Genomic DNA, 13,670 nt, shown 5'->3' with positions numbered 1-13,670 from the left:
GCACTTATTTCTGATTCCTGAAATTTATTTACATAAAATGCTAACCTATTTGCCCCCCTTATAGTACTATTTGAACTTATCATATAGAACCGTGATGGTGAATCTATGGCATGCCTACCACAGTGGCACGCAGAGCCATATTAGCAGGTACGGCAGCCCTCAGTTCCAGCGCGCATGTGTGCGCTGGCCAGCTGATTTTTCGGCCCTCCGGTGGAGGCCGTTTTTACCCTCTCTAGGCTTCAGAAAAGCCTCCGGAGCCTGGGGAGGGTGAAAAATAAGCCCAACGGGCCAACCGGATGAACTTCCAGTTGACCCGTTGGGCCTGTTTTTCACCCTCCCCAGGCTCCAAGAAAGCTCCTGGAGCCTGGGGAGGGAAAAAACAAGACCTACCAGGCCCACCAAGAAACCTACCGGGTTCCAAGAAAGCGATGCGTGGTACAGTGGGGGGGGGGGTGTCACGCATGCGCAGGGGTGCGGCATGGGGGGAAATTAAATTATGGGTGTGGACACGCGAGTGCGTGCGACAGCAGGCATGTGCGTGCTTTTGGCACCCAAGGCGAAAAAGATTCCTCATCACTGATATAGAAGGTACCCAGAGCATGTCTACTCGGCCAGATTCGCAAGATACACAGATTCAGTTGGAGATAGGCTTATGTAATTTAGTGCTATGTCATGAACAGATTTATTAGGTAACCAGCAACATAAAATATACTCAGAAGCATATTAGGAAGCCAGTGCAGCTTGTATAACATAGTTGGTGCATGGACATGCCTGTAACTACCCTCACCATTGCATTCTGGATGCTTAGCTTTAGTATTTTAAGAAATCAATAATTATATTGGGACAACATTTTTTGGGGGAAACTTTTGCTTCCTGAAAAACATTTGGTGATTATGATAGATGCCTTCAAACTAAACACAAATAAAATTTTGGAATGAGGAGATGAACCTCTTGATTGCTCTATCAGTTGAATTTATAATCATTTGTCATCAAGCTATAGTTCTAGAAATCAGCCATACCCATTGTAATCTAGTATCCTCCACACATGTTGAACTACAATTGCAGGAAAGAAATTTGGCAGTATAATCATGAGATACTAGGTTGGAGAGGCTATTCCAGAATGTGAAATTTAAAAAGCATTGCTTTTAGCAATGGATAGAAGAAATCTGAATTCAAGCACTCATTAAACAGAAAACTAAATCCTGCTTGAACCTGAATAAAATCGAAGTACTTCTACCAGTCTAGTTCTGAGGAAACAAATGGAATAGTAGTACATATGGTGGATAATGTACAAATATAAGAAATTAAAAATTAGATAAAATCGTCAAAAGTCACATGGATTTTCACATGTATTTGATAACATGTTTCAAATGCTTTCAGACAAGTCTTTTCCCGAATGAAATTACATTTAAACTTACTTTTATTTAACTTAAGACTGGTTTCTTATAACTTATAATTGTGCTATTAAGGTTTCTATAAAGTTATATATTTTCAATTAAAAATATGACTGGCAAAATTAATTTGACTTGTTTCGTTAATATTAATTTGATCTTCCTTGTATTTCTGCTTAGGTATTTATGCAAACTGTCGGACCAGGAGTTAAGACAGAGTGCAGCTCGTAATATGGCAGATTTAATGTGGAGCACCGTTAAAGAGCCATTAGATACTGCCTTGTGTTTTGATAAAGAGAGTCTTGATCTTGCTTTTAAGTACTTTATGTCACCAACCTTAACCATGAGATTGGCTGGACTTAGTCAAATAACAGTAAGAAGCTTTGAATATATATGTAGACATATAGATATACAAATAAATAAGTATATGTAAAACTGTTCTGAGGCAATACAGATAGTCCTCAACTTACTATCACAATTGAGCCCAAATTTTCTGTTGCTAAGCAAGACATTTGTTAAGTGAGTTTTGCCTCATTTTATGACCTTACTGTGGTTGTTAAGTGAATCACTGCAGCTGTTAAATTAGTAACATGGTTATTAAGTGAATCTGATTTCCCCATTGAGTTTGCTTCTCAGAAAGTCACAAAAGGGGATCACATGATTCCAGGAAATATTTATGAGACTACAATTGTCATAAATATGAGTCAATTGCCAAATATCTGACTTTTGATCATTTGAACACTTACAATGGTTGTAAGTGTGAAAGACAGTCATAGGTCATTTTTTTCAGTGCCATTGTAACTTAGAACGGTTGCCAAACACACTATTGTAAGTTGAGGGTATCTGTATTATTTTTCTTTTCTTCAAAAGTTATGATTTTACTGCCTAAGATAATTTCTCCTGCTTGTCATAATTGCTCTTGCTTACCACTGCTGCTAAAAGTCCCATCCCTCCCCCCAAAAAATTGCCAAAGATAATCAGATAGCAAAAAATTGAGGGCATCCAGATTCACACCAAAATCTCTATGCCGAACAAAAATGCTGCATCATGGCTTTGGGGCCGCCATGCGTCCCTCTTCAGACATCTGGGATCAGGGCTAAGCCTCTGCGTCGCCGAGGAGATCGCACCTCACCCCGTCTGCAGAAAAGCGCCCCCCGCTTCGCCAAGTCCCTCCGAGACCGACAACCGGCCACTCTTTATGCCGCCAGACCCCTGGTTAGTCAGCTAGACTTCGGAGCGATCTCTGAGCCTGCCCCCATCGCCAATGACGTCACCGGAAGCCCTCCAATCCCTTTTTAGAAACCTCTAGTAATCGAGCACCTGCAACTTGTGAAAGCGAGCTGTTCCACTTATTAATTGTTCTGATTGTCAGGAAATTTCTCCTTATTCTATGTTGAAACTCTCTTTGATAGGTTTCCAACCATTACTTCTTGTCTTGTCGGTTGAAAAAAATCTACATGAAGGAGTGGTAAAAAGTTTCTTTTAGACAATATCACAGGCTTATAGGCAGTTACAGGAAATGCCTACCTGAGGTGGTTTCTGCCAAAGGTGACAATAGCAGATATTAGAGAAAATAATGTACTTACTTAGTACACAGAAAACTACCCTTGCTTAGAACTATTTGAATATACCCTGTTTCCCTGAAAATAAGACCTCCCCGGATAATAAGCCCAACCAAGCTTTTGACCGCATGGACTAATAATAATAAGACCTCCCTGAAAATAGGACCAAGCGCTTATTTCAGGGGCCAAAAGAAAATAAGACCTTGTTTTATTTTCGGGAAAACATGGTACGTACCTTACTATATTTTAGCTCAGAGTGGGTTTTTGCCAGTTCGTCCCGGATCGGGCGATCCGGTAGTGGCAGCAGCGGGAAGCTCCACCTGGACACTTCTGGTCATGCGTGCGCACGAGCAAACCAGTAGTAAAATAAATTAAAACCCACCACTGTTTTGGCTCACTATGTGATACCTGTGAAAAAATTTAATTCCACACTATTTAATGGAACCAAAAAGATCAAGGGACATTTTGATCACCCAAGCCCACAAAAATGGCATTAACTGTTATTTGTAAATAAGATGAAATATCTTCACAAATACAGCAATTTTAAATTAAGGCAGATATTTGATGTAATACTCAAATTTTCCAAAATTTGTGAGAAAAATCGTAATGAAATAATTGCTGTTTCTTCAGTGTGTGCTAAGGAGAGTGAGAGTAAATCTGGTTTTAAACAAAATGTGTAGCAAAATGTATATGATTTTGTAACTGAATTCAGATATTGTCATAATCCATGCAGGCTTTTTTAACAATTTGCAAAACAAGTTTAAACCATATACCAGCGATGGCGAACCTTTTTTGGCTTGCGTGCCACAAGGGGGGGAGTGCAGGGGGGTTGTGTGCGGGCGTGCCGCACCCATAATGCAGTGTGCGACCCTCCCAGTGCGCATGTGCGCACAACATGCGGACCCCCCCCATTTTTACATGCTTTTTTCGCCCTCCCCAGTCTCCAGAGGCTTTATAGGAGCCTAGGGAGGGCGAAAAGAGCCTCCCCCACCCCCCCGGAGGCCCTCCGGAGGCTTCAGGGAACGTCCGGAGGCTTCCCTGAAGCCTTCGGACTTCCGGTTTGCTCGGAGGGTCGTTTTAAGCGCTCCAAAGGCGTCAGGGAAGCCTCCGGACGGTCCCTGAAGCTTTTGGAACGCTTAAAACCACCCTCCGAGCAAACCGGAAGTGACTTCCGGTTTGCTCGGAGGGTGGTTTTAAGCGCTCCGAAGGTGTCAGGGAAGCCTCCAGACGGTCCTTGAAGCCTCCTGAGGGCCTCCGGGGGGGGGGAGCGGGGAAGGCTCTTTTCGCCCTCCCCAGGCTCCTATAAAGCCTCTGGAGCCTGGGGAAGGCGAAAAATGGCTTTTAAAAAGGTGAACTCAGCTGGCCAGCGCGCGCATGCGCGCTGGCCAGCTGACAGGGCAGAGCCTTGCATCCCCTGACAAATGGCTCCGCGTGCCACCTGTGGCATGCGTGCCATAGGTTCGCCATCACTGCCATATACCATGATTCCAAATTTCAGTGGCTCTGTTCGCACACAGAAGCTACAGCCAAACAATCCATTATTTTACATATTCACAGGCATTTTTGTTTGTAAAATAAATGGATATTTTAATATTGTGTACAATACAAATGGTTGTAATGATCAAAATAAGAAATTGCAATTATTAATGAAGTTTACTGTGAAAGAATCAGTGTAGTAATATGTCAGTATGTTCAGTTCATATATTTTAACCATAAAAGGAAAACAACCTTTTGTAAAAGATTTTAATGAATAAATTTGAGGTAAGAACCTATTTTGATTAACTTGCTGTTCTTTATTGGCTAAAGTATATTTCTTTAGTATTTTTATTATAGAAATAGAGTTACTAATTTGATTACTTAACTTTTGAATGATGCTTCATTTAAATCAATTGTATCTTTTGGGCCTTTATAAATTTAAAGTGTTTTTTCCTACTTGTAGAATCAACTTCATACTTTCAATGATGTGTGTAATAATGAATCCTTGGTTTCAGATACAGAAACGTAAGTATCTTTTAAGTTTGGAATACTTTCATTAAACTTCACCCCAACTACATCGCAGTCAACAGTAAAATTTCATTAGAATTCAGTGTGAACTGTGATTTTGGAGTCATTCAATGCCAAATGCCAAAATGATGGTTATTTTAAGTTTTATATGCACATCGTATTTTAACACACATTAACTAAAAATCTTAAATCCTCTCTGGAAGGTTGAGTTGCCCCTCCAGTCTTTCAAATATAAGTCCTTTCTTTCCCATAAATGTTTATTGATTTTCATCAACTGTAAAAGGATGTTCCATACACCAATAGGGGAGGGCTTATGTAGTGCTTAGACTAAAGAAATTGCATGTCCCTAACTAGTAGATAACAATTAATGGAAGTTCTTTAATTACCTTATGTTTCCCTCCTCTTATATAGATCCATTGCTAAAGAACTTGCAGATTGGCTAATCAACAACAATGTAGTGGAACATATTTTTGGACCAAATTTGCATATTGAGGTATGTTTAATATAAAGCAGGATTGTCTCCCTTTATCATGAAGTTTAAGTTTTAATTTTTTAATGTTGATTTAATATTTTCCAGATCATTAAACAGTGCCAAGTGATTCTTAATTTTCTTGCTGCTGAAGGCCGGCTTAGTACTCCGCATATAGACTGCATATGGGCTGCAGCACAGGTATACCTCTTGCTTAAGAATTATGCCAAAAAGTGGTCTCAGGCAAAATACTATTATGCTAAGAAAATAAAAATAATGGAAAGGCTTGGGTTTAGATGGAATGAGAAATTGATTTATTCAATATGGCAGGTATATAGTAAATCTGTTCTTTTGAACCTGAAAGATTTGTAAAGCTGCAAAAGCCTTATGTGTTTGCAGCTTATTCCCATAGCACTACATTATGATTTTAATTATATCTAAATTATATGTGTTTCTTAAATATATGTATACATGCTTATGTTATTTTAAGTTTAGTGTAGATGCTGATCATTGTTTTGGGATTTTTATTATGAACAGCTACTCTGAATTAAAACATGTAGAGGTCAAGTGATATCAAATCTAGTGCTCAGGCACTCTGATGTGTTAAGTATGTTTTTCTTCGGCATGCTTGGCAAGTTAATTTAATTCCTCTGATTGTTTCGAGCCACCAAGAGATGGGCAGCCTCTAAATTTAAATAAGTAAACTTCAAAAAGGAAAGAAATTTTCAGATAAAGCATAAAAAAGCAGCAGTTGGATATTAACTACTTATTCTTCAACTTATATATGCTCCTAGAAACTTTGAAGCATTTTTCATATCAGAGCAGTTTAAATATAATATAGGTAGTCCCCAACTGAAAACCATTCATTTAGCAACCTTTTGACATTACAATGGTACTGAAAAGAGTGATTTAACCATTTTTCACACTTAGAACCTCTGCAGCATCCCAATGGTCACAGGATCAAAATTTGAATGCTTGACATTTGGCATGTATTTCTGACAGTTGCAGTGTTTTGGGGTCATGTGATCACCTTGTGCAACCTTCCAACAAGCAAAGTCAATGAGGAAACCAAATTCACTTAACAACTATATTACTAACTTAACAACTACAGTATTCACTTAGTAACTCTGGCAAGAAATGGGGCAAAACTCATTTAACAAAGGTCTTACTTAGCAACAGAAATTCTGGGGCAATTGTAGTTGTAAGTCAAGGGCTACCTGTATATCATACTGGGGTTCATTTATTATTTAATACAAATTTTTAACATCATCATTATTAGATGTCATGGCATTCAATGAATTTGCAAGGTCTCAAGTGTATAGAAATGTTTCATTCGTGTTTCCCTTTTCTATCATAAGATAAAGGTAAAGTCTCTTTTTACTTGAGTTTGACTCCACGTGACTATTTTAATGTCTACTTTTTCAGCAGACATATAACAAATCCTTGTATGAGGATCAGAAGTAGAGGGATTTTAAAGCTTGTATTTGTGAAGACTGCTATATGAAGTTCTAGTTGCTGCTGAATATAGTACAGGCAGACGTCAATTTATGACCACAGTTGAGCCCAACGTTTCCATTGCTAAGCAAGACAGTTGTTAAATGAGTTGCATTCCATTTTATAACACAGTTGTTTGCCACAGTTGTTAAGTAAATCATGCATTTGTTAAGCAAATCTGGTTGCCTCCATTGGCTTTGCGTTTTGGAAACCATCTGAGGTTACAAATGATGATCACGTGACCCTGGGACACTGCATCGGTCATAAATACATGCCGGTTGCCAAGTCCAATTTTGATCACATGATCATGGGGATGCTGTAACTGTCATAAGTGTGAACAACAGTCAGAAGTCACTTTTTTTCAGTGCCATTGTAACTTCGAAGGGCCACTAAATGAGTAATTATAGGTATATATTGCGAATTGTGCAAATGCTTATCTTTCACCAACTTAAGATTCCTAAAGATTCCAACCATTTTAAAAACAAGCAAAAACATAATATACCAAAGCCTTTGCATGGTGATGAATTAATATTGAAAAAAATCATGGTTTTGTTTTTATTTGATAATAAATACCATTTTCTTTCAGTGCTAATCAGTGAACCTTTGGCCAGCACTGTAATTACTTTACTGAATTAGATACTTCGGTGCTAAATTAATTTACGTTTAGATTTACTTTCTCCGTTTGTTTTTAAAAAATGTTTCACATCTCTAATTGCCCTTTATGATTTGATATTATGTTGTATATTTCTATTTTCATTATCACAATTTTGTAAAATATTTTAGAAGAGAGAACATGGTATTAAGGAAGCCTAAAACTAAAAGAGACAGGGTGTTCATAAAATGAAAAAATGTGTTTTGAACCTGATACTTCTGAAATCTGAAGGTTCAGTCAAACCCTGTCTCTTCTTCATCAGAAGCAAAGATACTTACTTTTTAGATGGTGTCATTGTCTCTGCTGCATGGCCTCAGAAAAACTTGGCTTTTTTATGGTTCCCTCAAAACACTTCTGCTCAGAACAATTGCATTTTAGTCAGTATCTGGAATAAAACCCTTATTTCTTTCTACGTCTGGGTAAAAAAAAATGTTTCAGTTTGGGCACACATACACACACACCCATTTCTCTTCCATATAAAGGAATGATGTGTGCATGAATTATTTTGCTGATCCTTAGAATATACAAACTTCAAGTTGCTTATAGAAGCTGTTAGGAGGAAGAAAAGCCATTTCTCTTAATAAATTGTCTTTCTCTTTCTTTTTAAAGTTGAAGCATTGTAGCCGCTATATACATGACTTGTTTCCTTCATTGATCAAGAACCTGGATCCTGTGCCACTCAGACATCTTCTTAATTTAGTTTCCATCCTCCATCCAAGTGCACATACCGAACAGGTAGAAATAAATGAATTTAAAGCAGTATTTTTTCTGGCTGAAATTTTTTCCATATATGACTTTTTAAAAATTAAGCAAAATTACATATGAAAGTAGTAGGGGAAATTATGGAATTGCTGATAGAATAAATTGGATGCCCTTGTTCCGAAAAGAGGGAGAGGAAATTCATTTATGTGCATAGGTTTACTGAGATTAGAGGCCAATATTTACATCTCTATCATTTTTTTTTTGCTGTAATAGAAAAAAATTAAATTAGGAAGATTCCATTTGAGCCTAGTTTGGATTTGCATTGCATTTGTGAATTTATAGCTAACAGCAAACACATTTACAATTTATGAATAACACAATACACATTTTTGACATTGTAATTTATTATCCCTTTACAGACTTTATATTTGGCATCCATGCTCATTAAAGCATTGTGGAATAATGCTCTAGCAGCTAAGGCCCAACTATCAAAACAGAGTTCTTTTGCATCTTTACTTAGTACAAACTTACCCATGGGAAATAAAAAAGGTGAGTGCACATTTATTTCCTGGACATCATAAATGATTAACTAATAGATTTAAAGTTTTCTGGGGGAGTTTATTATAGAGACTAATATATTTTCTAAACAAGAAACAGTTTCTTTTAATTAACCATACATTTCTTGTTTCATTTTTATTCAAATGTAGAAATAAGAGTTTCAAATAGAAATGCCCAGCATATTCTAGAAAATAAAGAACACTCTCCAGAAAATTTAGTTAGATACTGATACTCCTTGATTTATGACCCCAATTGGGATCAGAACGTCTGTTGTTAAACGATGCAGTTGTTAAGTGAATTATGCCTGATTTTATGACCTTTTTACTGCAGTTGTCACACTGAAGTGAATTGCACAGTTGTTAAATCACATGGTTGTTAAGTTAATCTGGTTTGCCCCATTTGGTTTACTTTTGGAAGCCAGCTGGGAAGATCACAAATGATGATTGTGTGATCTGGAATGCTGCAGCTTCCATAAATGCATGCTGATGACCAAGTGCCCAAATTTTAATCACATGACCATAAGGATGCTGCAATGGTTTTAAGTGTGAGGACTGGTTGTAAATCACTTTTTCCCAGCACTGTTGTAATTTGAATAGATAGTCATAAGTTGAGGACTATCTTTATGTTACTATTGGTAATATATAATCAGCACTATCTTTACTTCCCCCCCCCCCGCCCCCAACGTTCTTCAGAGGAAGAAGAGCTTCGAAGAGCAGCTCCATCACCATGTAAGTTATTGCAGAAAAGCATTATTACAGAATCATCTTAAGAAACATATATACTTTGTTCATCTTTCATTTAGGTGACAGCTAAACTAAGTTACATTTTAAGCAGCAGCTGCATTCTCTTTCTAGTTCTTGATCTTACACATACACAATTCTATAATTCTTTCTTACTTTCTGTAAGTACAAGAACAGCAAGTCAACTTGCAGTTTTACTATTGATGTTACTCGCTGCTGGACTAATCAAAAGTTTACAGCAAAAGCCACAACAAAACAGTGCCCCTCCTTCCTTTTGGCATCAGGGACTAGTTTTGTGGAAGACAATTTTTCCACAGATTGGGGTGAGGAGGAGCGCACAACCTAGATCCCTTGCATAGCACACTTTACAGTAGGTTCACGCTCCTGATTATCTGAGGTAGAACTTAGGCGGTGATGCTAATGCTGGGAAGCAGCTGCAAATACAGATGAAGCTCCTCTTGCTTCCCTGCTGTTCACCTCCAGCTATGCAGTCCAGTTCCTAATAGGTCACCGACCAGTACCGGTCCTTGGGAAACTCCAGGATTAATACGATTGAAACTATATTAAAATCAGAAATAACGTTTTCTGAACAGACTTTTTTTCTGAAATAGGGTCACCTGCAGCAAGCCCTCAAAGCAGTGACAATAGCGATACTCATCAGAGTGGAGGAAGTGACATTGAAATGGAGGAACAACTGATTAGTAGAAATAAGCATGTCCAACAGCGACTTTCCGATACAGAGGTACAATAGTAATTTTTTCTGATTTTGACAACTTCAAAAGATGAATTAAGATAACAGATTAGTAAAGAATTTGATAATATGAAATATGTATTTTTTGTTTAACATGTATGGCAGAGTTTATACATTGCACTGAATCATTAATTGATTTGCTTCTCCATATACAATCTGTTGGGTGAACCAAGCCATTTTAGTTTATAAATCATGCTAATTCTCCTGTGCGCTGCTTGGGGAATCCAAGCATGGGTTAACTTTGTCCATTAGCCTAGAGACTGAATTATGTAATTGTTGATCACGCCTCCTCTGACTGGGCAGTTCAGTTTTTAACTCAGTCCAGCCTTAAAGAGAGGCAAAAAAAATTTCTCCTCTAGGTTAATAGACAAAATTACCTCATTAGCTTGGATTCCCTCTGGGACCGTGATTATTTTCAAGATTGTGATTTCAGCTAGGATCTCTGGTTCCTCGCGGCTCTAGCGGCTGCTGGAACGTGCCTCCAGTAGCTACCTCTTGGTTCCTCGCGACTCTAGTGGTCGCTGGAACGTGTGCCGGATCGTTTGGCAGCGAGGCGCCGGGACGGAGTGGTCAGCAGAGGGTCGGTTGGCCGCCCTCCTTTGCCTGCCGTGTGGCCAGGGTGAGAGTCGGCGCGGACGGCAGCGGCCCGCCACTAGCGCGTTCCGCTCGTTTCACTTCTTCGCTGCCGCTGGGGGGGCTTCGCACCCTGGTCGGCAGCGGGTTGCATGAGGAGTGAATTTGAAACTAGTGATTGGTGAGTTGCCACGGCGGTTCAAGATCGCCGCTATTTCTTCCTCAGGTCGGTGCCATTTTATCCGCAATTTAAAATTCACGTTGATTCAGGAGGCAGTGTCGGCCATTTTGTCTCTTCGTGCCAAATTGCCTACTGGAAGGGGCGGAGCCCACCATTGCGCGCTCTGTTGCCAGCAAGGTCGGAGCGAAATCTGAGCTACAGAGGTTGGTTTGCCTCCAGCGTTTAGCTCCGCGAGGTTCCAGCTCTCCAATTATCAGTGGTTTGCCCTGGTTTCAGTGAGCATGAGCATTTCAAATCTATTCCCCTCTTTTCCTATTCACTATGGCCGATCTTTCCTCTTCGGGAGGTAGCTCAGGAACCTTCGGTTCCCCCCCCCCCGTCACAGTCGGAAATCCCGGGGCCTAGTACCAGGGCCAGTAGATCTACTACTAAGGCCTCTAAGCGCAAGGCGCTTGTACCATCTACAGCCCCAGACAGGGCTGCAAAGCGCAAGGAAAAGGCCAGGACATCGGCTTCTACTTCTGGGCCCACTCCTAGGTCACCTCCTAGGCTGGTGGCCGAACGCCATTAGCCTGTTCCCCTTGCTCCTATAGTGGGGGTCCAGGGCTGGTCACCTGATCTCCCCACACCACTGGGAAGGGGTTCGATTGAAGGGGACCTAGGGCCCCAATCTACCCCAGACCTGTTTGCAGTAGGCCCGAGCACGAGTCATGCCTCCCCGCATTCAGAGCCAACAGCCACATTTGCCCCTACGGCCGCAGGCCTTAGAGTAAGGGAGGCCCCTGAAATTAATCTGCCCCCAGAACTTCATAGCATGATTTCTGCCGCTATTTCTCAGGGGGTGGATGCAGAGTTACAACGCAGGGCCCAACGCCCTGTTGCTACCCACATGGCCAGAGACCTTTCCATCTCTCAGGCTAATCCTCCTTCACCACCACCTTCAGCTTACAGTAAAGGTTCCATTCTTGGGGAGGAGGAGGATGAGGCGGCCCTAGAGTTGTCAGACAACGATGGTCCAGGCCAAGATACTCAGGCCTTTTCTGGCTTATTCCGGCCCGCCTTGTTCAAGTCGCTTTTATATAAGGCTAAGGCAACAACCAAGATGTGGGGGGGGTGCACTACCCAGGCAAGCATGGCTGTGGGCCTGAATGCCACTGACCGTTTTTTCGTAGAACACGTACAGGAGCAGGAGGTCATGCCTGTCCCTAAGCTGTTCCTGGACGTGGTCCAGAAGCAGTGGGCCCAACCAACGGCTGTTCCCCCTCCCAGTAATGGGGACAGGAAGCTCTACGCTTCCACGCCTGAATTGGACGAACTATAATTTCCCACAGTGGATCCGCCTGTAGCGGCCTTAGCCTCTCCGGCATTGATACCTTCTGAGATTTCGGAGGGTCTTAAGGCCAAGGACTGCAAGGCCGAACTGGTCCTTCGCAAAACGCACCAGGCAGCCGCCTGGGCGTTGCGTGCGGCCACAGCAGCTTCTTTCATAAATAGAACCTCTCTGGTTTGGTTGCAACAAATGCAGTCTAGGATCCCACCCGAGGACCTACGACTGCACCAGGATGTAAACAAATTAGTGGGAGCACTAGAGTTTTCCTCAGACGCTACACTTAACGCGGCCAAGTTCGCATCCCATGCAGTCGTGTCTAACGTGGCATCCCGCAGGCTTCTTTGGCTTCGCCATTGGCAAGCGGATCTCCGCTCCAAATGGCGGCTTGCCTCTACTCCTTCAAGGGAGGGCCTCTGTTTGGAGCTGCACTAGATCTGATTCTAATCGAAAATAGAGACAAATGTAAGGTACTCCCTTCAACCACTAGACATGGGGACAGGAGACAGCAGCCATATCACAGACGGCAGTCCTTTCGGACCGGAGACTCCAGTTACAGCACTGCCCCATACGTCCCGCCCTATTACAGACCATTCTTTCAGCCGCAGGACAGGAATCAGGACCGTCCAGGTAATAGGGACAGGGGCCGACAGCAGGGCCAACAACAGCAGGCCCGGCGACCATTTTGTGGGAACAATAACCGGTCCTTTCGAAGGTTCCGATGACTCTCACGAGGGGGGTCCCATTGACGGGCGCCTCTCATCGTTTGCCCCCCAATGGGCAGACACCACCTCGGACACGTGGGCACTCCAGACGATGAGGCTGGGCCTCACCCTGGAATTCCACGTATTTCCTCCGAGGCGCTTCATCAGGTGTCCTGTTCCAAGATGCCAGGTAAAGAGACACCTGATGGACTCCGAAATCGACCATCTGATGTCTATCAACGCGAAAGAACGGGTGCCCCAGGGACAGGAAGAGCTAAGCTTCTACTCAATCCTTTTCCTGGTTCCCAAAAACTCAGGGGGATGGCGGGCCATCTTAGATTTGAAGCGCCTCAACCTCTACTTGAAATACCAGAGGTTCAAAATGCAGTCGCTCAAGAGCATTCTCGCCAGTATCCAGCAGGGCCATCTGATGACCTCCATAGACATCAAAGATTCCTACCTCCACGTGCTTACCCACCCTTCGCACCGAAGGTTCCTGCGTTTCCAGTTTGCAGGGCAGCACTACCAATACTGCACCCTGCCATTCGGCCTTTCATCGGCT

At 41.7% G+C, this 13,670-nt stretch overlaps 1 protein-coding gene across 3 annotated transcripts in view; it reads left to right on the top strand.

Annotated features, from left to right (window-relative positions):
* USP34 (ubiquitin specific peptidase 34) overlaps positions 1–13,670 on the top strand; it is a 182,318-nt gene that overhangs the window by 37,528 nt on the left and 131,120 nt on the right. For all 3 annotated transcript variants that reach the window (XM_081940705.1, XM_081940703.1, XM_081940704.1), the window contains exons 7-14: positions 1,572–1,764; positions 4,893–4,954; positions 5,369–5,450; positions 5,535–5,627; positions 8,182–8,307; positions 8,694–8,823; positions 9,525–9,560; positions 10,184–10,314. In XM_081940705.1, the coding sequence (XP_081796831.1) occupies positions 1,572–1,764; positions 4,893–4,954; positions 5,369–5,450; positions 5,535–5,627; positions 8,182–8,307; positions 8,694–8,823; positions 9,525–9,560; positions 10,184–10,314 (853 nt within the window). The remainder of the gene's footprint in view (positions 1–1,571; positions 1,765–4,892; positions 4,955–5,368; positions 5,451–5,534; positions 5,628–8,181; positions 8,308–8,693; positions 8,824–9,524; positions 9,561–10,183; positions 10,315–13,670) is intronic.

Source organism: Natrix helvetica, assembly GCF_964273705.1.
Source record: "Natrix helvetica genome assembly, chromosome: 2".
NCBI lineage: Eukaryota > Metazoa > Chordata > Lepidosauria > Squamata > Natricidae > Natrix > Natrix helvetica.
The sequence above is the reverse complement of the archived record's forward strand: the minus strand, read 5'-3'. Positions and strand labels throughout refer to the sequence as shown.